This window comes from Oncorhynchus mykiss, chromosome 9, assembly GCF_013265735.2.
Source record: "Oncorhynchus mykiss isolate Arlee chromosome 9, USDA_OmykA_1.1, whole genome shotgun sequence".
Lineage (NCBI taxonomy): Eukaryota > Metazoa > Chordata > Actinopteri > Salmoniformes > Salmonidae > Oncorhynchus > Oncorhynchus mykiss.
Window position 1 is genome coordinate 58,272,992 of NC_048573.1, and position 24,241 is coordinate 58,297,232.

The 24,241-nt window shown below is 41.2% G+C and overlaps 2 protein-coding genes across 3 annotated transcripts in view; one reads left to right on the plus strand and one right to left on the minus strand.

Annotated features, from left to right (window-relative positions):
* LOC110532469 (protein bicaudal D homolog 2) overlaps positions 1-8,339 on the minus strand; it is a 34,226-nt gene extending 25,887 nt beyond the window's left edge. The window contains exons 1-2 of one of the 2 annotated variants that reach the window (XM_021616411.2): positions 7,930-8,339; positions 6,874-7,202 (exon numbers count right to left, since the gene is read on the minus strand). In XM_021616411.2, the coding sequence (XP_021472086.2) occupies positions 6,874-7,119 (246 nt within the window). In that variant the 5' untranslated portion in view covers positions 7,120-7,202; positions 7,930-8,339. The remainder of the gene's footprint in view (positions 1-6,873; positions 7,203-7,929) is intronic. The other variant, XM_021616410.2, reaches the window with a different exon arrangement.
* Positions 8,340-13,453: 5,114 nt separating this feature from the next.
* Positions 13,454-17,137, plus strand: apex2 (APEX nuclease (apurinic/apyrimidinic endonuclease) 2). Its single transcript, XM_021616412.2, has 6 exons — positions 13,454-13,808; positions 14,036-14,119; positions 14,464-14,647; positions 14,822-14,965; positions 15,099-15,168; positions 15,305-17,137. Exons 1-6 carry the CDS (start codon positions 13,694-13,696, stop codon positions 16,490-16,492), a joined length of 1,785 nt encoding a protein of 594 aa, XP_021472087.2. The 5' UTR covers positions 13,454-13,693; the 3' UTR covers positions 16,493-17,137.
* Positions 17,138-24,241: the final 7,104 nt, after the last annotated feature.

Genomic DNA, 24,241 nt, shown 5'->3' on the forward strand with positions numbered 1-24,241 from the left:
AGCCACAGCCAGAGAGGCTCGTTGACTGAGGCTCGTTGACTGTGTCCCTCACTTCGGCACACACTTCAATGCCACAGCTCCAGCAGAGTTCAATAGGCTATTAGAAAATATTTGTCTCCACTAAATATATTGGGTGTTTTGTCTATGTTATGATTCCTCTCGTCTATGGGCAAGCGTAGAATAAAAATTCTGATCTCTGCTATGTACTCAACCCTTTTGGCCAAAGGTGTTTCTGGCCTTTTTGCGGGCTGACAAGTGACATCAGCTTTCAGACAAGTAATAATAATAATTTAAAAAAAGAATAATCTGTCCTACTGGTCCGATGATGTAATTTACTAAAGAAATGTGAACAAGCAACCTTTGTTGAACATGCAGTTACATAAAATATGGTATTTACTCACAACATGCAATGCATGACGGGCAGTTCCATTGTAACAGAATTACGCTGAGACTCCACTTTAAAATGTATACCAAACAAAAAACATTGATTTCAAAGTTTAAAAGGCCCAATGCAGTAAGTCTGGGCGATACGTCCTAAAAAACCATATCCCAATTTTTTCAAATTTATGGGCGAGTCACAATATATATCTAGATCTTTTAAAATGTCCTCTAAATATGCTTTGTTGTACAATTAAAAAGGTTAAAAAAAACACTGCTTTTCAAACAGTCAGCAATAATCTAATTAATTAAGGGCTTATGAAGTTATACATAGGCTAAATATAAACCTTCCAAAGACCAGGTAGGCAAATCTTATTTGTGGTCCACCAGCCGCTGTGGCAGATGGATAAAAAAATTATCTAGCAGCAACCATTTTTATTTTTTTTACAGCCAAAATATTTTTGACAAACAATAAAAAGGTTGTCCCGAGTGGCACAGCGGTCTAAGGCATTGCAGTGCTAGAGGCGTCACTTTAGACCCGGGTTCATTCCCGGGCTGTATCACAACCGGCCATAACCACACTTGGCTCATCGCGCTCTAGTGACTCCTTGTGGCGGGCAGCGCACCTGCAGGCTGACCCCAGTCGTCAGGTGAACGGTGTTTCCTCCGACACATTGGTGCGGCTGGCTTCCAGGTTAAGCGGGTGGGGGTTACGAAGCGCGGTTTGGCGGGTCATGTTTCCGAGGACGCATGACTCGACCTTCACCTCCTGAGCCCATTGGAACGTTGCAGCGATTAGACAAGATCGAAATTGGGGAGAGTAGATGATGTGCTCCTAAATAGAAATGTAGAAGCAAACAAAGAAATTTGAGAACAATTAAAGTATTTGGGTGTTTTAGCCTGTTGGTAAAAAAAAACGTTCCCGTTTTAAACGGGATATTTTGTCAGGACAAGATGCTAGAATATGCATATAATTGACAGCTTTGGATAGAAAACACTAAAGTTTCCAAAACTGTAAAGATATTGTCTGTGAGTATAACAGAACTGATGTTGCAGGCGAAAGCCTGAGAAAAATCCAATCCGGAAGTGCCCCAGGTTTTGAAAGCGCTGCGTTCCAATGACTCCCTATTGAGCTGTGAATGTGTCATCAACGAGCTTACGCTTTCTACGTATTCCCCAAGGTGTCTACAGCATTGTGAGGTAGTTTTACGCATTTATGTTGAAGAATAGACGTAGGCGTAGGCGGCTACATTGCTGTAAAGCATATTTTGAAAATCTGAGATGACAGGGTGATTAACAAAAGGCTAAGCTGTGTTTCAATATATTTCACTTGTGATTTTCATGAATAGGAAGATTTTCTAGGAAGATTTATGTCCGTTGCGTTATGCTAATTAGTGTCAGGAGATGATTACGCTCCCGGGTTTGAGAGTCACAAGAAGTTTAATAAACGTTTTTACGAGTGATCCATGCTCAATCAAGCACAATCATCAAGTGCGACAAATGTTCAGCTGCCACTTTAAGGGACTGGCCATTACCATGGTAACTTGGGTACTCGCTTATCTGTGATGAAAAGAAATCTGACTACGATGACTTCCTAGCAGAAGTAGGGGTGCACAAATCCAGGATTTTTGGAGTCGACTCCTGCGGTTGAGGACTCTTGCTCGACTCCCAAAGCACACTGAAACGGATGTGCACATACCATATTATTGCAGTCCTACTAGGAAGACTACATTTGCGTTTTAGAGAACTGACATGAGCATGATGCTGCCTATTTGCTCATTAACTTTGCCTATAAAAGGCCAATTTTGTTTGAATATCTAAAAGGTGATGTGTAGGAACTAGAATATTTCAGTGATATTTCTGCTGTGTGCAGCCTTGAAGGATTCAATGGGATGATGCCACACACTCTACGCTGATAAGCCTACTCTTTGCCATGTTATATCCCATTTCGCAAGTGTATTACTAGAGACGTTGTATATGTAATCATTATCCAAGCATGTGCGTTATTCTAGAGGCCGATTCACACAGGAGTAGTTTTTCCAGACTGCACCCTGTAATTCTTCATTTCTTCTAACTTAACTGACTGTTATCACGGAAACCTGGAGGTTTTTATTCTAGTCGTGAAAATATTTAATGTGTCGATATCCTTCCTAATAACAATGACCCCCATCCTGCTGACATGAACTGCTGAACCGTATTTGTACATGAGATGCATTTATGGATGAGAAAGTGAATTTGCCATTTCCAAGAAGTTTAGCAAGGATGCCCTGCTTTGCGATCGATTGCCTAGGACAGGGCTCTCCAAACCTGTTCGTGGAGAGCTACCATCCTGAAGGTTTTCACTCCAACCCTAATCTAGCGCATCTGATTCAATAATTAGCTGGTTGATAAACTGAATCAGGTTAGTTACAACTGGGGTTGGAGCGAAAACCTACAGGAAGTTAGCTCTCAAGGAACAGGGTTGGAGAGCCTGACCTAGGACATCAACAGCCAGCCAGGGTTTCATTAAACAAGTTGTTATTGCAGATTTAGGCCTAATTAAACTGATGCATTTGGCGATGTTCAACTTAAATTCACTGACATTATAAGGAATAGCTTACCCATACTCATTGATAGCCTAATATATACTTTAGATGAATATACGCATTGCAAGATACAGATTACCAAGATATAGCCTATGCGCACAGTTCCGACTGTGTCTGCTTGCCCTGATCCTCCCTCCCCCTGGCTCACCTGCTCTTTGCTATGAAAAACACTAGTGTGTTTGGTCTTCGGTCTGTTCCATGTAGAATAGCTTAGCCTATTTGTTGATAGGCCGTACTTTAGTGAACTTGCGCGAGACATTGCAAGTCAAGAAATTGAGAGACATAGCATTGTGATAGCCTATACATCTTTTGATTACCGATGCATGGTTTTGACTGTCTGCCTGGTGGCCGACATGCCTACCTACGCTCCCCCCTCTCTCTCTGCTGTAAAAAAATGTGACAGTATTCTTGAAAGTAGCCTACGGCAACAAGTTTCCTCAATTGCAAAAATACTGAATCTTAGAGGAGTCGGTTCTTAGCGTAATCGAAGATTGACACCCAGAAATGGGAGTCGATGGGCAAGGAATCAATTATTTTGGAGTCGACTCCCCGCCACTAAGCAGCAGAAAGTTGAGGATAACTAAAACAATTTAAAAAACAACCTAGCTGCGAACAAAATTATATAACTGGTCAAAAAACATGAGGGAAAAAAGTCATACTTTAGTAGCCATCTTGTCAACTCAACCAAACTTCTACATATGGCATTCGGACAAAAAAATATTCCCAAATTATGTGTGACCACCTGCCAACGTGGCTGGTGAAACAGACATTCTTACCAGCCAATGACAAAAATCGTCCCGGATTTGAAAGTTGTAATTTCCAACCCTGCATAAGAACCATTAATAATTGAATTAATTGTATATAAAGAGTTTAACCTGTTTTTTGCAATAATCACTTATTTACTTTCAAGTAAATGGCCTTTCTGTTACAAATTTTACCAGAACCATGCTTAATGCACATTCACTAATAAATACTAACTTTTTGTAGCTAGCATTATAGACACAGGTCTCAAACAATCGGCCACCTGCTAGTGAGTTGCCTGTTAATCTTTATATTCAAGTTGACTTGGATCCATTTGCAAGCTAACAAGGCATAACAGTTTAAATTGTTATGATTGAACACACCCTACTGTCCATCTCCGAACAGTTTGAACAGCATGCTAGCCAGTCCACTTTGTTCAGATGTTGAAATCAAGGGACCTAACTTTTCTCAGAATGAGAACGGGTTGCCAATTCCTTATAGAATTTTGTTTTACGCTTATTGCACATTTACAAAACACAGACTAGACACCTAGTATAACAGTCTTTGGCTAAAATGCTGCAAGCAGTACATGGTACCGCAATGCCGTGCGTGACAAACTGAGCATACATTTCCCAGAATCAATGTTCATTGACAATCCCCTTTTAGTAGTGTCGCAATTAACGGAGTTGAGACATTAAATGGGTATCGTTAACTTCTCTATTATAGTAAAATAATGTTTTAATGTGTTTCAGTGTCCATATGACCAATTCTGTTGGACTAAACCTCAAATGCAAATAGGGAGTTGAAACCGCTTGTCAGAGAAGAAGAAGTGATCTCTCATATGTTGTTGTGAGTGGCAGGGGGAGGGGCTTGGTGTGTTTGTATAAACAGAGAGGAAGAAGCAAGGGGTTTCACTCTCGCCAAATATCGGCCCAAAATAAGCCCAATGCATTTTCATGAACTTATTTTGGATCTTAGCTTATTGCCTGCATTCCCACATTTGGGACAACGACTCCCATTGTTAGGGTAGAGACATGAGCATCTCGTCATTATAAACAGATCTCTGGTGTAAATGGTAAGGTGCACACAGCACAGAAGGAGCGAAGGAAACAAGACCAAAAAGACAGAACAGACAGACAAACGCTCATGAAAGGGAAAAATAAAAACTTGATTCTTGTGATACGGTCATTTGGAATATCACGCAAAAATATACATTTAAATTAATCGAATTCAATAGATATATTGCCCAGCCCTACAATGCAGCCTTTTTAAAATCATAATATTAAAATGATTTCTGGGTAACAAATAAGTACCTTCCTGTGTTTTCAATTCAAATGGTCAAAAAGACAAATAAATTCTTAGCAAACAGAAATTCCTTAATTAAGCAAGTATTTTGCTAGGACTGTCTGGGAGTGGCCTGAGAGGGTAGGGGAAAACTGAAAATGAGCTGTTATGGCAGAGGTTTGGAAGTGTCTTGTTGGTCTATCAACTAATTTACCACCTGGTGATGTCTCCAGGCAGGCCAAAACTACCATCCACCAAAACAGGCTGACATTTCAGGCGGTCTTTTCAAACATCTCTTACACTAAAAGGGCATTATCATCATTTTCACAGTATTATTCCAGCCTCAGTGTGGAAATATATATAAAAAACACAGGGAAACTAAATTTGACTGCACTGGGCCTTTAACAAACCATAGAACTATGCACAAGGACTAATTTAACAATTTACACTGAACATTTTATAAAAACACATTTACAGGACAAACTGAAGATACAAAGTTTGGTAACAATAAAACTGAGGGAGTTTTACCATAATTCTGCACAGTTTCTCCAGTAAAATGTTATTTTTTCCCCCGTGTAAATTGTCCAGTCGTCACTGTGCACAAGAGTTATGGTTTGTTCAAATTTGAAATAATTTGTTTAGCATACATTTGAAAGCGAAAAGTAATTGTACTTTACAATGAGGTATTTAAAACAGAATGGTAGCCCTATTTGTGCAGGGTCTATGTTGGATGCTACTAGCTGGATTAATGAATTACAAAAGCAATAGTCAGAATGTGACTGTACGTTCCTTTACAATATACATTTTTATGAGATTATTTATTTACATGAATGCCGCTTAACCTTTATATTAGTGATAATGATTTGCGTGCTATGAATAATATCTTTCCCTGCCCTGTTCACCCCTCTAATGCCATGCAGTCTACATTCAACAGAGCAGCTTAAAATTAATTCCAGTTTCCACTTCCAACATGGGATATGCTGACTAATGTGCCCTCATCCCTCCATCACAGATCCCTAGCAGAAATAAACAGTATCACATCTATACACATCAACATCATACGACACTACAGGAGCAGAAACCGACCTGTCCTCCTCTATCACACAAACTGAATGATTCATATGAACCCTAGACTATGCCTCTTGAGTCTTGGGGAAACTGTCATTCAGCCAAGTTAGTAACAAGAGTTCAAGACGATAGAATATCTTCATGGAACCTATCAAATGTTCAGTAGGCAATTCATACATTTCTACGTAACACTGGATTAAGAACAACTCCCGGCCAAACATTATGATTGTGATTATTTCTTTGTTTAGAACAGTTTAGCTAAAAGCGTCTGTCCTAACAGGAAGTCCATTGTGTGGCTAATCCTAGGTTGGTCAATACAGAGCAGCGTGTGACTGGCACTACTTGCACATCATCATCTGCTCATTTATCACTCCAGTGTTAATCTGCTCAATTGTAATTATTCGCTCCTATGGCCTATTTATTGCCTACCTCCTCATGCCTTTTGCACACACTGTATATAGACTATTTTTTCTACTGTGTCATTGACTTGTTTATTGTGTTATTGGCTTGTTTATTGTTTACTCCATGTGTAACTCTGTGTTGTTGTCTGTGTCACACTGCTTTGCTTTATCTTGGCCAGGTCGCAGTTGCAAATGAGAACTTGTTCTCAACTAGCCTACCTGGTTAAATAAAGGTGAAATACATAAAATAAAAAATGTAAAAACTTGTTCACACTGAAGTAGTTAGTGTGGAGCCTGATTAGACAAAGCAATACAAAATCTATCACAGAAAATGTCACCACCATGCACACGTAGTAGTAGCTTTAAGGTTGGAATTAAGGTTGGTATAGCTATAGACATTGAACATTTCTGCTGACCTCTTTGAGTTGCTGTTGCTCTTGTTTGAGGGTCTCATACTCCTCCTCCAGCTGGGTGTGTTTCTTCTTCAGTTCAGCACTCTCCTCCAGCACCACTAAGCCATAACGGGCCGCCTGTAGTTTCTCCTCATTGGCCTCCCGGAGCTCCAAATTCAGCCTCACCACCTCCGCCCTCAGGTCATTGCCCCCCATCTCCATCTCATCCCTCTCCGCCTCAGTCCCTGCTTGGCCTGCCTCCTCAAGCATCTTGTCCTCTTCCACCTCCTTCCCCAATACTCAGCTTGAGACACCTGCTTCCTCTTTCAATCCTCCTGCCTCATTACTGCTTGCTGTGGGGGATGAGGAAGGAAACAGCCCAGGAACATTGATTGTTTCATCGGACAGTTCAAAGTCACAAATAGTAACCAATGAGTTGAAAGCAACTTCAAACTAACCTGAGGATTAACAATTTGATTTGCTATCTTAAGAGTTGCTGGCAGCTGACAACTGGCTAAAATGGCGTGAAGTGAATAATAAACTTGGCAGCCCAGTCACAGACGGTCAAGAGTCAGATTATGTGATTAACGTTAGATGAGTTTAACTGGCTCCTCTCAGTCACTTTACTTGTGATCTTTGTTGTCAGGGTAAAGGCCATGGTAAAGAAAAATGTAACTGTCCGTCTGTAGCTAACGTTACTGTGTACAGGCATTCAATCAGCTTATAGGCTAACGTTAACTTGCCAACCATGTTGGAAACTAGCTAGAAGCATTTCGGTGCACCTGCAAATTATGTGTAGGTTAATTTGTTAGCAGTAGTTAGCGAAATAGCTAACGTGTTAGTTAAGGCTTTAAGTTGATTCTTAAAGCGAACTAACAGTTAACGTCACCAGACACGGAGATTCGCAGATAGCTAGCCAACGTTCCCATTTTCTTAGCTAGCTACACTACTTAGTTGTCAGAACTGTCAAAACAAAGACTTCTGGCTATCTGTGGTCAGACTAGCTAGCTAGGCTAATTGTCTACCTAGAATTCAGCCGCTAACATAGCAATCAAGCGCATAGCTAACTAAATTACTTACCTCCAATATCGATTCACGTTTGTGGCCAAAAGTACAGTTGGTTATTTCAAAATCTTGTGTCGAAATTAAGCTAACCGGCAACCCTCAGAGAAAATATGACACTTCGTCGTCGAGTTTGTGTGGACAAGCTAACCGCCCCGGTTTTCCAGCCAATGTGCTTTTTGCTTTCTAGCTTGAGTTAGCACTTTGAAAGTCATTGCGCGCCGAAGCAACGAGAGTGAGTAGACACAGACCAGTGAACGACTGCCCCCTAGCAACGTCCAGTGTCACAACATTTGGAATGACTACAGACCATAGACTTACAGACATCGCATCATTGAATCTGTACTACTATAGCGTATGTGAGAGTACGGGCAGTGACATTGAATCCATTTTGAAGTTGGGGTTGGAACCGGTTCAGGGAACAGAACAGAAGAAATAACTACACTTTTGAGGAACAGAATCAGAACTGGGAACGAAGGTGATCTATACAGTTCCGGAACAGAACCATTATTTTAAAAGCATGGGAAACGGTTAATCATGTTATTTTAGTTCCTGGCATGTTTTTTTCAGTCCCACAAAAAACGCAACAAAGTACCTATACAAAGCCCTGACTCTGTCACTCAGAAACATATTCCAGTGCCTGTCTGTCAGATGGAAATATTTTATAGTCTGTTTATGCTACCTGCCTCACCCCCTGCGAAGGATAGGTTACTGTATCCTACTGGCGAAGTTACAAGCGTGATTCAGAAATTAGGGAGAGATTTTTAATTAGAGAAGAATTTATTAACTTTTTCACTGCTAGTTAAGGATACTATAGTTAGCACATTTCACATTTGATTTATTAACTACAAAAAGGTAAGATGTATATTTTATTCTGGTGCTGCTCTGCACACACAAGCTTGTTAGCTAGCTAGCTAACAATAGCTCTAGTCCATTGTTAAGGCAACTCTCAGAAGTTCAAAGACATTCAAAGTTACTTCATAGAAGCCGCTCATCCGTAGATATAATTATGTGGGCCTAATTCAAATAATGCATAGCATAACAAGATTCTTAGTGCTTCAAGCCAAGCCTCATCCTCCCTCTCTTGCTCTCTCCCCACCCACAAAATGTAAGTCTCATCTTGCTCTGTACACTTTTCTGTCTATCACACATATAAACCACTAGGCTATTGCTTGCCAACTTCATAGTAAGCTTCTCTATCAGCACTGATTGGTGGTTATTTAATGTTGAGCTAGATGTAAAAAAATATATATAAAAAATCTTAGGTTTAAAAAGGAATAGAAAGGAACGACATAAACAGGTACTTTTTTGGGGGGCTCTAAACGGTTCATAACTTTTTTTTTGCTAGTTGAAAAAAAAATGGTTTTGTTCAGAATGTAAAAATTGACAATAATTTTGGTTCCAACCCCTATTTTGAAGTAGTCAATAATCTTCTTATTTTACTACTTCTTATGAGATGGCAAAGAAACTGAAAAGGTGCACACAGTCCTGGAGTGTGTTGTTTGAACAGGTATAAAGCCAAGGTTGGCGATTTAGTGCCACCTGCAGTTATGGAGTGTTTGCTCACGAGTATAGTTCATTGGCTGATACCTACTGGTGACCTGGATGAAGAAGTCTCAACCCAGTTGACTACTTCAAAATGGTGAAAGTCGTCATGCTAAAACAGGGGTTTGGGCACTAGAGTTCTCTATCTATCTCTATGCTACAGACAGACACACAGATAATTATATTTTATCAAATCAATTGTTACTCTGTTACAAAAAGCTTTAATTCCAAAGATAATGTCAAATAAACAGTTAAAAACAACGCATACATGCTTCTGATCCATGTTCTCATTTTCTTATTGGAATAGTATAAACTTATATATTTGTTTATTCATTATACAAAATTATCAACAATCTTGTTGATAGTGCTGTTAAGAAGGTAAAATGAAACATGTCTAGCAAAACGAAACAAGGGTATAAATAAGAAAATACAGAATACATACAAAAAATATTTTAAAAAATATATCTAAAAAAATATTTTAAAAATATGACAATTCCAGTGCATTTGTATTCACTCAGAAAAATAATTCATTATAATGATTCAGGACATGCTAACTGGTTGTATAACTACAACGAGGTAGCAAGTCTGACATCTCTGAGTTTGCTAGTTTGGACTAGCATGTGAATGTGACATAAAACGGTTATGGTTAGGTATTTGTATTTATTATGGATCCCCATTAGCTGCTGCCAAGCCAACAGCTACGTTTTCTGGGGTCCAGCAAAATTAAGGCAGTTTGTACAATTTTTAAAACATTACAATACATTCACAGATTTCACAACACACTATGTGCCCTCGGTGTCTTACTCCACCACTACCACATACAGTATCTACAGTACAAAATCCAAGTGTACGTGTGTGTATAGTGCGTATGTTATCTTGTGTGTGTGCGTGTAAGCATGTGTCTGTGTCGATGTTTGTGTTGCTTCACACTTCCCGCTGTTCCATAAGGTTTTTTTTAATCCGTTTTTTTTCAATCTAATTTTACTGCTTGGATCAGTTTCTTGATGTGGAATAGAGTTCCATGTAGTCATGGCTCTATATAGTACCTTGCGCCTCTCATAATATGTTCTGGACTTGGGGACTGTGAAGAGACCTCTTGTGGCATGTCTTGTGGGATATGCATAGGTGTCCAAGCTGTGCACCAGTAGTTCAAACAGACAGCTCGTTCCATTCAACATGTCAATACCTCTCATAAATACAAGTAGTGATGAAGTCAATCTCTCCTCCACTTTCAGCCAGGTTGACATGCATATTATTAATATTAGCTCTCTGTGTACATCAAAGGGCCAGCCGTGCTGCCCTGTTCTGAGACAATTGCAATTTTCCTAAGTATTTTTTTGTGGCACCTGACCACACGACTGAACAGTAGTCAAGGTGCGACAAAACTAGGGCCTGTAGGACCTGCCTTGTTGATAGTGCTGTTAAGAAGGTAGAAGGTTTAGGGTTTAGTGAATGATTTGTCCCAAATACAATGCTTTTAGTTTCAGAAATATTTAGGTCTAACTTATTCCTTGCCACTCACTCTGAAACTAACTGCAACTCTTTGTTAAGTGTTGCAGTCATTTCAGTCGCTGTAGTAGCTGACATGTATAGTTTTGAGTCATTCGCATACATAGACACTCTCGCTTTTCTCAAAGCCAGTGGCATGTCATTAGTAAATAGTGAAAAAGTAATGAGCCTAGACAGCTGCCCTGGGGAATTCCTGATTCTGGAGAGGAGAGGCTTGGAGAGGCTTCCATTAAAGAACACCTTCTGTGTGCTGTTGGACAGGTAACTCTTTATCCACGATATAGGAGGGGGTGTAAAGCCATAACACACATTTTTTCAGCTGCAGACTATGAACGATAATGTCAAAAGCCGCACTGAAGTCTAACAAAACAGCCCCCACAATCTTTTATCATCAATTTATCTCAGCCAATCATCAGTCATTTGTGTAAGCGCTGTGCTTGTTGAATGTCCTTCCCTATAAGCAAGCTGAAAGTCTGTTGTCAATTTGTTTATTTTAAAATAGCATTGTATCTGGTCAAACACTATTTTTTCCCAAAAAGTTTACTAAGGGTTGGTAACAGGCTGATTGGTCGACTATTTGAGCCAGTAAAGGGGCTTTACCATTCTTAGGTAGCGGAATGACTTTTGCTTCCCTCCAAGCCTGAGGGCAAACACATTCTAGTAGGCTTAAATTGACATCATGACTTGACCTTGTTTTTTTCCGAGTCCCTGTTGTCTTGAAAGCACCATCATTACTACTACTTAACCAGAGTTGGATGACCACTCAAAACGATTTTTCCCAGTCTGAGCTCATTTCTTTTCAAGTTCCCATTTGTCTTGAAAGCACTGAAGTCGGGAAGTCGTAGATTTCCGAGTTTCCAATTCCCAGTAGTTTTGAATGTGGCATTAGATGGGAGTTTCTGACTGGTCTTGGAACTGTGACAACAGGCAGCCGCTCCCCGCTTTGCTCAATGAGATATATAGTGATTCTACCCTCAACTGACTATCGTATATGTTGATTAAATCGGACTTTAATAATATAATGAGTAATTCAGGAATGTCACGACTTAAGTGACACAAGAAAACTCGTTAAAATAGCAACTCTACAGATCGCAATCTTCTTCTTCTTCTGTGGAGTTTAACAGGGGTTGGCATCCAACAAGTTGCATTACGTCCCCAACTGAACTATAGTATCAATTCATTACACTTTGTGATACAAAATGGGGAAACGGGAAAATGTTTAAATATAATTTTAATTACCCTACCAACTAAATCTACACTTAAAACTGGTCTGCTAATGCAAGACGAATAGGCCCGGTGCTTTTGTGATTTCTTTTGTTAAATTAATTAATTTTTTTTATTCCGATTTTTCAGAGGTTGCTGCAGCACCCTCAGAACCCCTACTTCCCACGGCTATGCCCTATTCTATTACTTTAACCCAGTTTAAAACCATTGCTATGAACGCTAAGAAGCCAACCTTACTGAAACATAGGCTGTATCACTCATTTGCCTATCCCTCTGTTCTGTTACAGATCTACTATTCACAGGAATCCTCTCAGAATCCCTCACCCTTCATCAACCCTACACTACTTTCTTCACTGCCTCAGCATACAACATCTTCTGCTCTACTCTGACCCTGGCCACCTCAACCTGCCTCTCTCGCACCGGACACCTCTGATCCCAGCAACATGGACACCCTTACAGTTGACAAATCAAATCGAATTGTATTGGTCACATACACATGGTTAGCAGATGTTATTGCGAGTGTAGCGAAATGCTTGTGCTTCTAGTTCCGACAGTGCAGCAATATCTAACATGTAATCTAACAATTCCACAACAACTACCTAATACACACAAATCTAAGTAAGGAACGTATTCATATAAATATATGGATGAGCAATGACAGAGTGGCATAGGCAATCTGCAAAATATGGTATAAAATACAGTATATACATATGAGATGAGTAATGCAAGATATTTAAACATTATTAGCCCGACCAACCAGTGCCTCCGCACATTGGCTAACCGGGCTATCAGCATTGTGTCCCGCCACCCAACACCATAAACATCCTTTCTTAAAATCAATACACAGAAGTATATATTTTTAAACCTGCATATTTTGCTAAAAGAAATCCAGGTTAGCAGGCAATATTTACCAGGTGCAATTGTGTCACTTCTCTTGCGTTCATTGCACGCAGAGTCAGGGTATATGCTCCCAGGTATATATTACCTGGGAACATTGAAGACTCCTGTTAAAAGGAACCACCAGCTTTCATATGTTCTCATGTTCTGAGCAAGGAACTTAAACGTTATATTTTTTACATGGCACATATTGCTCTTTTACTTTCTTCTCCAATAATTTGTTTTTGCATTATTTTACCAAATTGAACATGTTTAATTTTATTTGAGGCTAAATTGATTTTATTGATGTATTATATTAAGTTAAAATAAGTGTTCATTCAGTATTGTTATAATTGTCATTATTACAAATACATTTTTAAAAATCGAAAATTTCTCTCGTTGACTTCTCAAACCCCGGCCTAGTCGGCTTGGTTTGTTTTTGCAAGCTTTCCCGGAAGTGTAGCGATTTTGTGCCTCTGGGTTTAGAAACTCTGTCGAAAATGTTCTTATTCGATTGACGTACTTCCGGGTCACTTCCGTGTTATCCAGTCGTCACGTTTCAAGTACAATTTTTGTAAAGCAAATTGTAAAAAATATGTGAAAAGTTGGTCACGAGTGTCGTAAAACCATGAAGATTGTCAGTTGGAACATTAATGGCATAAGAACTTTCAAGGGTGGAATTAAAAATGCGCTTGAGTCGCTGGATGCTGACATCGTATGTGTCCAAGAGACAAAAGTAACAAGTAAGAATTTTACGCGGGAGAGTCTACAGTATATTTTGAGTGACGAGTTGGCAGGCATGCTAGGGCAAACAGATTGGCACTCGGGCTAACTTGATAATGTAACGGAAGATATGTGATAAATATGTGATTGTACAATACATGTAAGATTCTCTGCTACAATTTGAACTCTGACAATGTTACAGCTAGGCTAGCTACTAATTCTGTCACCCTGGGTTTGTCTGTGACAGGAGACCTGCTGGATGAGAGGACTGCTATTGTTGAAGGTTATAACTCATATTTCAGCTTTAGTCGTGGACGCAGTGGCTACTCAGGTTGGGACCATTCATAATTTTCCAACGTATTGAGCTTGAGGATCAAGCAAGCCCAGATTCAGTCATTTTCGTCTGAACAAAATAGCCACATAATCCCTTTTATATCAGAGAGCAAGACACAATGACCCTTGGGTCCCCTGAAACAGTGTTCCTGGTCTGTTTTTCAATTAGTTCCCATGGATTGCATTGGTCCATTACTTCCATTATCACAAATTCCTGCCAAAAAAAGAATGACCCACAGAAATAGTATTCCGTATTAAAGAATGTTTTGAGTCCTATGTTCTCCCATTGTGCCTTCACATTCCTACATTAGTATGTACCTCTCTAATCTGTTTATTAAATAGGAGTTGCTACTTACTGCAAAGACAGTGCCACCCCATTTGCTGCAGAAGAGGGCTTGACCGGTCTGCTGACCACCAACCCAAAGGGGACCATTGGATGCTATGGTGACTCGAGTGAGTTCTCCAGTGAGGAGCTGCAGCTCCTGGACAACGAGGGAAGGGCTGTTCTCACACAGCACAGAGTCATGTACGGAGGAAAAAAATAGACCTTTATCACATGATTTGTCCCATGCTATTCTTTAGGTTTTCTGGAATACTGTCATGGATTGTATCAATTGTTAACCTGTTTTGGCACTGAAAAGCCATTGTGTTTCCCCAATGATCTGAGTGTTTCTTTGTGTGCCCACTTGCTTTTTCACAGGTGTGAAGACACACCTGAAACAGTTACGGTTATCAATGTATACTGCCCACGAGCTGACCCAGAAAAGCCTGAACGTGAACATTTCAAACTGCAGTTCTACAAGCTGCTTCAATGTCGGGCTGAAGCAATTTTAGAAGCTGGGAGGTGAGTGGGCTATATGCAGGAGGGCTTGGGTTGGGTGGGTATCACAATAGGGGACAAACTGATATGAGATTTGTTCAATGCGTTTTATTGGAAGTCTTAATTTCTCCTTGTTTTCTCTGACCGGTCCACCCAGCCGTGTAATCATCTTGGGAGATGTGAATACATCCCACCGGCCCATAGATCACTGTGACCCAGATTACATAGTAAGTGAAGTAATCAGAATTCTTTCAGGTGATAGGTTTGATGTCTTCATTCAGACATAATCACATTTACTTTTGAGTTTTGACTTCTGTTTATGAATAGCTGATGATGTTACTCCTATCTGTTTACTTTTATTAGGATGATTTTGAGGATCACCCCGGGAGGAAATGGTTAAATGGTTTACTGGTTGATGACAGTGAAGGAAAGGAGTATGAAAAAAACAATGAGGAGTCTGAGAATACCTCATCAAAACCCCTCCGCAGCGGCAAGTTTGTGGACACCTTCCGCCATTTTCACCCAACACGCTCCAAGGCCTTCACCTGTTGGAACACTATGACTGGAGCCAGGCAGACCAACTATGGCACACGTATCGACTACATCTTCGCAGACCATCCCTTGGTTAAAATGGGGTTTGTGGCAGCAGACATCATGCCAGAGGTGGAGGGGTCTGATCACTGCCCTGTCTGGGGGAAACTGTGCTGCCCCCTCCTGTCCAGCTCCAAGCTGCCTCCCCTCTGTACCCGCAACCTACCAGAGTTCGCTGGCAGGCAGCAGAAACTCTCACGCTTCCTCATCAAGATGGACCAACAACAACCTGTCAGAGAGGCCTGCAGGGACCCACTACCAGGATCTCAGGAGACTGGGGAGACCCGAGAGAACCTGAATCCACTGGGATCAGCAGGGACCACCTCCACTGGAAAGAAACGGAAGTTGGCAGTGGAATCTGGTGTCCCAAAGAGCAAAAAGATTATGACATTGAAGGCTGCTACCCCAAAGCCCCAGGGCAACCTCCTAGCCTTTTTCAAGCCCAAATCCGTACCTGTGGCCCCAACCAGGGAAGACCCTGTGAGTCAGTGTGAGAGGGGAGAAGAGAGAAATGAAGTGACCCCATCACAACCACATACCTTCAAGGGAGGACATTCTGCAGGACAAGATGTTCCATCAATTCCAGGCACGCCGTGCACAGAATATCCCCAGGGTGTCTGTATGGGAGACAAAGTCCATGTACCGGGCAGCAACATACAGGATGCCAGTGTCAATAGTCAAAACCAGGAGAAGGATGCAGCCCTGGCTTCTGAGGCTACTGTAGACCCCCCATGTCCCAGGAAGGGGGCTTCACTGGGCGGGTTCTGGAAGACGGTCCTGCGTGGGCCACCCCCACCGCCCCCCTGTAAGGCTCATGGGGAACCCTGTGTACTCCGCACAGTCAAGAAGGCAGGTCCAAACATGGGCAAGCAGTTCTTTGTGTGTAACCGCCCTCAGGGCCATGCATCCAATCCCGAGGCTCGCTGTAACTACTTTTCTTGGGTGGATAAAGGAAAATAGTGACTATGCCGTAGAAACGCACTGACATTTCCTCCATGTGGTGATTTTATAAGCTTTGTTAATCTGTTTGATATATTAGTCAAATAAAGATAGTAGTTTTATAAATGTAGTTTTAACTTCGCTAATGTATTTCACGTAATCACATTGAGGCCTTTCTCACCATATGACAAGCATCCCAAAGATTCTGTTGGTGTGTATTTTTACTGCTTATGAAATTACAATGGATGCTAAACTTAGTCACAGAGTGATCTGTTTCTCTTCATCTATAGTGCAGCATGAATATACAGCGTTTCTTTTCAGGAAATAGTATTCCTTGTGTTCTTTAAGAACTCAAGTATGATCATCATAGGTCTGCATCAATATTTCTACAATTATCTCAAAGTAATTAATCATTCTATAGAGCTCAAATATGGAGTTGGGTATGCCAAGGTTTCATATCCTTCCTATGCTTATGAATATTAATATTTATTTATGGTCTTTCAACTTTGCATGTCAGGAGCGGAGGAGGCTCTTGTGCAACCATTAGAGTCCCCATATTATTTATATTTCCCCTATTTCATTTACAACACAGTGCTGATGGCAGTAGTTTCCATTAAAATTGGTCACCTTACTATAGAAGTTCTAGGTAAGACGGACCCAAAAAAGTACTATATTTTTGTCTGATGACAACTTTATTCTCAGATCAATATGTTTAATCAAATCGACGTTTTTGTCACGTGCGCCGAATACAACAGGTGTAGACCCCACAGTGAAATGCTTACTTACAGGCTCCAACCAATGGTGTGGGAAAAAAGGTGTGTGTGGGTAAGTAAAGAAATAAAACAACAGTAAAAAGACATTTGAAAAAAGAGTAGCAAGGCTATATACAGACACCTGTTAGTCAGGCTTATTGAGGTAGTATGTACATGTAGGTATCGTTAAAGTGACTACGCATATATGATGAACAGAGTAGCAGAAATGTAAAAAGAGGGGTTGGCGGGTGGTGGGACACAATGCAGATAGCCAGGTTAGCCAATGTGCGGGAGCACGGTTTTGTCGGGCCATTTAGGTAGTATGAACATGGACGTATAGTTAAAGTGACTCTGCATATAAGATAAACAGAGTAGTAGCTGTGCAAAAGAGGGGTTGGGGGGGGGGGCACACAATGCAAATAGTCCGCGTAACCATTTGGTTACCTATTCAGGAGTCTTATGGCTTGGGGGTAGAAACTGTTGAGAAGCCTTTTTGTCCTAGACTTGGCACTCCGGTATCGCTTGCCATGCGGTAGTAGAGAGAACAGTCTATGACTGGGGTGGCTGGGGTCTTTGACAATTTTTAGGGCCTTCCTCTGACACCGTCTGGTGTAGAGGTCCTGGATGGCAGGCAGCTTTTCCCCAGTGATGTACTGGGCCGTACGCACTACCCTCTGAAGTGCCTTGCGGTTGGAGGCCGAGCAATTGCCGTACCAGGCAGTGATGCAACCGGCTCTCTGTTGTAGCTGTAGAACCTTTTGAGGATCTCAGGACCCATGCCAAATCTTTTTAGTTTCCTGAGGGGGAATAGGCTTTGTCGTGCCCTCTTCACGACTGTCTTGGTGTATTTGGACCAATCTAGTTTGTTGTTGATGTGGACACCAAGGAATTTGAAGCTCTCAACCTGCTCCACTACAGCCCCGTCGATGAGAATGGGGACGTGCTCGGTGCTCCTTTTCCTGTAGTCCACAATCATCACCTTAGTCTTGGTTACATTGATAACCATCGTTGTCGGTAATCAGGCCTGCCACTGTTGTGTTGTCAGCAAACTTAATGATGGTGTTGGAGTCATGCCTGGCCATGCAGTCGTGGATGAACAGGGAGTACAGGAGAGGACTGAGCACGCACCCCTGGGGAGCTCCAGTGTTGAGGATCAGCGTGGCAGATGTGTTGCTACCTACCCTCACCTCCTGGGGGCGGCCTGTCAGGAAGTCCAGGATCCAGTTGCAGAGGGAGGTGTTTAGTCCCAGGATCCTTAGCTTGGCGATGAGCTTTGAGGGTACTATGGTGTTGAACGCTGAGCTGTAGTCAATGAACAGCATTCTCACATAGGTGTTACTTTTGTCCAGGTGGGAAAGGGCAGTGTGGAGTGCAATAGAGATGACATCATCATTTAACTTACTTGATGAAACATCTGTAATATGTTAGGATGCAGAGCTTCATTGTCTTTTAATTTAACATGTATCTATTTGTAGTAGGGAATTTGAAAACCTGCTGTAGGTAATAATCTGACTTCTGAATGAATATTCCCCCATGTACTCCTCATAGTGATGATCTTGTTGATTGTGTTGTGGAACAGAACATCGCAAGGCCTTACTTCTACTTAGCAACTCCCAATACTTACAGTATCTGCTTCTACTCCCATGCAGTTTCTCTCTCTTCCCCAACCGAGCCCCCCCTTCACTTCCTCTCGCAAGGAATGTGTTTCACTTGTGCATGTGACATTGAAACTTGAAACTCCTCTCATGCAGTTCCAAACGAGACTCCTTGGCTTACCGGTATAAATTGGGACATAATGAGCAACACCTGTATCTGCAACTGAAGCATTTGTGCAGTATATCATTCCCTGGCAGTCCCTGAGAGACTGTCTTCATTTAATAGACTAAAATATGAAATCACAATGTGTTTTTGGGCCACATAATCGAAGATAGGCTTACAACATTACATTCTGAAACGGTAGCTGTCCATGGTGCTGATATCCCATTGGCCACATGTGGGCACAGGCAAGCCCACACCAACCCCAACGCAGGGTTCCAGACCTTTCTATCATGCCAATGTGGGCATGTTTGCTGGGATGTGTCTCACTGTTCAAAGGTTGACATAAAGCTTCCTATGACCTAGCTTTTTGTTCAAACTAATCTGTTTTGTATTCTAGGGACTACTGAGTAGACTGGACCATGTTTTTATGGACACACAATGGATTGTTTTTCCTGTACAGTGCTATATTTGTACCCAATAGTGTCCGGGCACCCCACTTTAAGCTCGTTGACCACAGTAAAAGTCCAGTAACACTTGCTTTGTTCAAATGTACCTGTTTTGTATTCTAGGGACTACTGAGTAGACTGGACCATGTTTTTATGGACGGACACACAATGGATTGTTTTTCCTGTACAGTGCTATATTTGTACCCTATAGTGTCCGGGCACCCCACTTTAAGCTCGTTGACCACAGTAAATGTCCAGTAACACTTGCTTTGTTCAAATGTACCTGTTTTGTATTCTAGGGACTACTGAGTAGACTGGACAAGGGTTTTATGGAGTCACAACTGTTTTTCGTGTACAGTGCTAGTGGCCTATGTGCTGTATACAGAAATATTATTCTTTACATTTAAAACATGTTTCAAGGTCAAATCATGCAAATGTCTTAAATATGAACAAATGTCAAGCATTGTTAATGTTTAGATACGTTTTCTTTCATATCATAAATACAGGTTGTTGACACTTCTACTATTATGTGAGGGACTTTTATTCAATCAAAGTTCCGCGATGGGAAAGTGTTTTTTTTTTATTGTTGCAGACGAGACACCATTCTGAAGACGACGTCATATCAAAGACCATATTTTTGACGTGGTCAAAGCAGACATGATGCCTACATTATCAGTTGATCTACTGTAGTTTATTGTATGCAGTTGTTTCTAGAGGAAAGATCCTAATCTATAGTTATCTGGTTTTTGCAATTTATAGACACAGTCAAAGATTTCTCTGGGATGATTGACGGTCGTTGTGTTTTTGTTGCTGAAACGTATCCATATGTATCCCTGTTTATACCTTTAGCATACTACTAGTGTTTTTTTCTATGATCATGTGACCGTCACTATATATTATCAGTAAAAGGGAAACAAATTGCACTCCCGTAAGTATTTATTTGGACAGTGAAGCTAAAATGTTTTAAAGTAACTGTCCAGTGTTTCCAGATTTCTATGAAATATGACCAATTAATTACAATAAGTGAAATAGTTTTCCTTTAAAAAAAAAAGGTAAATAAGTATGTTTAAAAAGCAGCCGTTCTGTGTTGGAATGATGTGGGCATACCCCAACAACAGAATGGTGTGGGCATATAGCGGTCATTAAAGATATTAACATGGGTATACCGCTGATCGGCCACCTTATCCTCCTCACGAGGATGACATCATCAATATGACTTTTACAAAGTAAGATTTTCACTCGACACTTTACTCGTTACTTTAATTCGTCTACTCCAGCATTTTGGATTTGAGATAAAAAGTAGCCACCCTTTGCCTTGGTGACAGCTTTGCACACTCTTGGCATTCTCTGAACCAGCTTCACCTGGAATGCTTTTCCAACAGTCTTGAAGGAGTTCCCATATATGCTAAGCACTTGTTGGCTGCATTTCCTTCACTCTGCGGTCCAACTCATCCCAAACTATCTCAATTTGGTTGAAGTCAGGTGATTGTGGAGACCAGATCATCTGAAGGATTCTCAGACCATGAGAAACAAGATTCTCTGGTCTGATGAAACCAAGATTGAACTCTTTGACCTGAAAGCCAAGTGTCACGTCTGGAGGAAACCTGGCACCGTCCCTACATTTTAGCATGGTGGTGGCAGCATCATGCTGTGGGGATGTTTTTCAGCTGCAGGGACTGGGAGACTAGTCAGGATCGAGGAAAAGATTAACGAAGCAAAGTACAGAGAGATCCCCGATGAAAACCTGCTCCAGAGCGCTCAGGACCTCAGACTGGGGAGAAGGTTCACCTTCCAAACAGGACAACGTCCCTAAGCACACAGCTGAGACAATGGAGGAGTAGCTTCGGGACAAGTCTCTGAGTGGCCTTGATTTAACTAGGCAAGTCAGTTAAGAACAAATTCTTATTTACAATGACTGTCTACACCGGCCAAACCCTAACCAGGGCGATGTTGGGCCAATTGTGCGCCACCCTATGGGACTCCCGATCACGGCCGGTTGTGATACAGCCCAGGATCAAACCAGTGTCTGTAGTGATGCCTCTAGCACTGCGAAGCAGTGCCTTAGACCGCTGAGCCACTCGGGAGACTTGGACCCGATCGAACATCTCTGGAGAGAGCTGAAAATATTGGTGCAATGTATTCAGACCCTTTACTCTATGAAGTACTGAGTAAAGGGTCTGAATACTTATGTAAGTGTGATATGTCAGTTTTTTTATTTGAATAGATTTGTAAAAATTTCTAAAACACATTTTTCCTTTGTCATTATAGGGTACTGTGTATAGATTGATGAGAAAGAAAACACAATTTAATCAATTTTAGAATAAGTTTGTAACTTAACAAAATGTGGAAAAACTCAGGTGTTCTGAATACTTTCCGAATGAACTGTATTTGGCTACTTTCTGATGTTAGTTTATAAAGATGACCTCCTGCAATTTTGAAAGGGGTTCTGATCATGTAATGATTGCTTGGTCCCTATAGGAGGAGCTGTTGTATAACGGCCATGAGATTCGAGTGTTTGACATCCTCATGGGGAATGCAACCAAGCACTGCAGTGCCCAGCGCCCCACTGGCCTTTGGAATGGGCGGTAAGTCTTCATCTCTGCTATGGTGGTGAGTGCTGGAAGCCTGTGTGAATGTCAACACTGAGGGCCGAATAAAATCCTAACTTGAGATCTGTGCTTGTGACTTAGGCTTTTGTGTAAATCATAGATCGATGTCATGGCATGAAATGGAATTTGAGTTATCTAGATCTTTGTTAGGATTCAATCAAATCCACAGTGTGGTGTTTACACTGTTGAAGTACCTGGTTCAATAAAATCACAGAATGGTTTTGGTTGCTGTAAAAACACTCAACTTTACTTGAAGGGGGTATACATAAGACATTCATAAAACCTGAACAAAACCAGTCATGACACATTTTGAGTGTTGCAGTATCATTCATAATCTTACATTACACTCATGTGGATGGGGGGAAAATGTGACGTGTGTGTGTGTTTGCCACATATAGAGTGGAGATTCATCTTTTATCCGTTCGGGACCAGAGGAGTGTCTACTGAGCAACAGTCTGGAGTTTGAGGCTGAGCGGGCTTGACTGGAGTACCTGGTGCTCTGTGGGACTGACTTGGACATGAATCGGTAAAGAGAAGGGACATCATTTTAATCATAAACGTATAAATATTTCAACACAAATTATTATGACAGAGCTCACGCACGCAAAGTATTAACTTAAGGGGGCTGAATAATTTTGCACGCCCAATTTTTCAGTTTTTGATTTGTTAAAAAAGTTTGAAATATCCAATAAATGTCGTTCCACTTCATGATTGTGTCCCACTTGTTGTTGATTCTTCACAAAAAAATACAGTTTTATATCTTTATGTTTGAAGCCTGAAATGTGGCAAAAGGTCGCAAAGTTCAAGGGGGCCGAATACTTTCGCAAGGCACTGTAGGTAGGGGTAAAGTGACTAGGCAACGGAATATATAATAGATAGTAGCAGCAGCATATGTGGTGAATGTGTGTGTGGGTGTATATGTGGCATCAGCATGTGGGTGTATGTGTGGCATCAAAGCCTTCAGCTCAGTTCAGATGTTGCCTGTAATCCATGGCTTCTGGTTGGGCTATGTGCGTACGGTCACTGAGGGTACGACATCGTCGATACACTTACTAATGAAGCCAGTGACTGATGTGGTAAGCCCAATGTTATTGGATGAATCCCAGAACAGTGCTAGCGAAACAGTCCTGTAGTTTAGCATCCGCTGCGTCTGACCACTTCTGTATTGTGGTCCGATGAAGCTGTACTGGTACTTACTGTTTGAGTTCTTGCTTGGAATCAGGAGGATAGGGTTGTGGTCCGATGAAGCTGTACTGGTACTTACTGTTTGAGTTCTTGCTTGGAATCAGGAGGATAGGGTTGTGGTCCGATGAAGCGGTACTGGTACTTACTGTTTGAGTTCTTGCTTGGAATCAGGAGGATAGGGTTGTGGTCCGATGAAGCGGTACTGGTACTTACTGTTTGAGTTCTTGCTTGGAATCAGGAGGATAGGGTTGTGGTCCGATGAAGCGGTACTGGTACTTACTGTTTGAGTTCTTGCTTGGAATCAGGAGGATAGGGTTGTGGTCCTGATTTGCCAAAGGGAGGGTGAGGGAGGGCCTTGTATGCGTTTCTGTGTGGAGTAAAGGTTCTCTAGTGTTTTGTCAACTCTAGTTGCACAGTTGACATGTTGGTAAAAATAAGGTATAACGGATTTCAGTTTTCCTGCATTAAAATCATTGTCGACAAGAAACGCTGCCTCTGAATGTGCATTTTCTTGTTTGCTTATGGCCCTATACATCCCGTTGAGTGCGGTCTTAGTGCCAGCATCAGTTTGTGATGGTAAATACACAGCTATGAAAAATGTAGATTAAAACTCTCTTGGTAAATAGTATGGTCTGCAGTTTATCATGAGGTATTCTAACTTAGGTGACCAAAAACTTGAGACTTCCTTAACATTAGAGATCACGCACCAGATTAACATACCTGAATTTGTCCAATAGAAACTCTTGTTTCCAATTGTTGGACTAATGATTACACCCTATATCAGCTAGATGCAACAGCTAGAGGCAAGAGTGTGCAAGGCGGTATTGAATGTCACTGTCTGTCCATGTGTCACTGTCTGCCACCTCAAATTTGTCTGGGCACCTACAGTACATTGTAAACTTTCATTCATTGTTTAGGTTGTAGCAACCTCATGATGGGTATCTGGAAAATGTGAGTATCATGTAGTAGCCTAAACCTATCGCTGTTACATTGAACTGGGTGAATGGAATATGAATGAGA

Coding starts and splice junctions, on each gene's coding strand:
- apex2 (XM_021616412.2), top strand. CDS start 13,694: ATGAAGATTGTCAGTTGGAACATTAATGGCATAAGAACTTTCAAGGGT. Junction 14,120..14,463: donor TGGACGCAGTGGCTACTCAG/GTTGGGACCATT, acceptor TTTATTAAATAG/GAGTTGCTACTTACTGCAAA. Junction 14,966..15,098: donor GCAATTTTAGAAGCTGGGAG/GTGAGTGGGCTA, acceptor CGGTCCACCCAG/CCGTGTAATCATCTTGGGAG.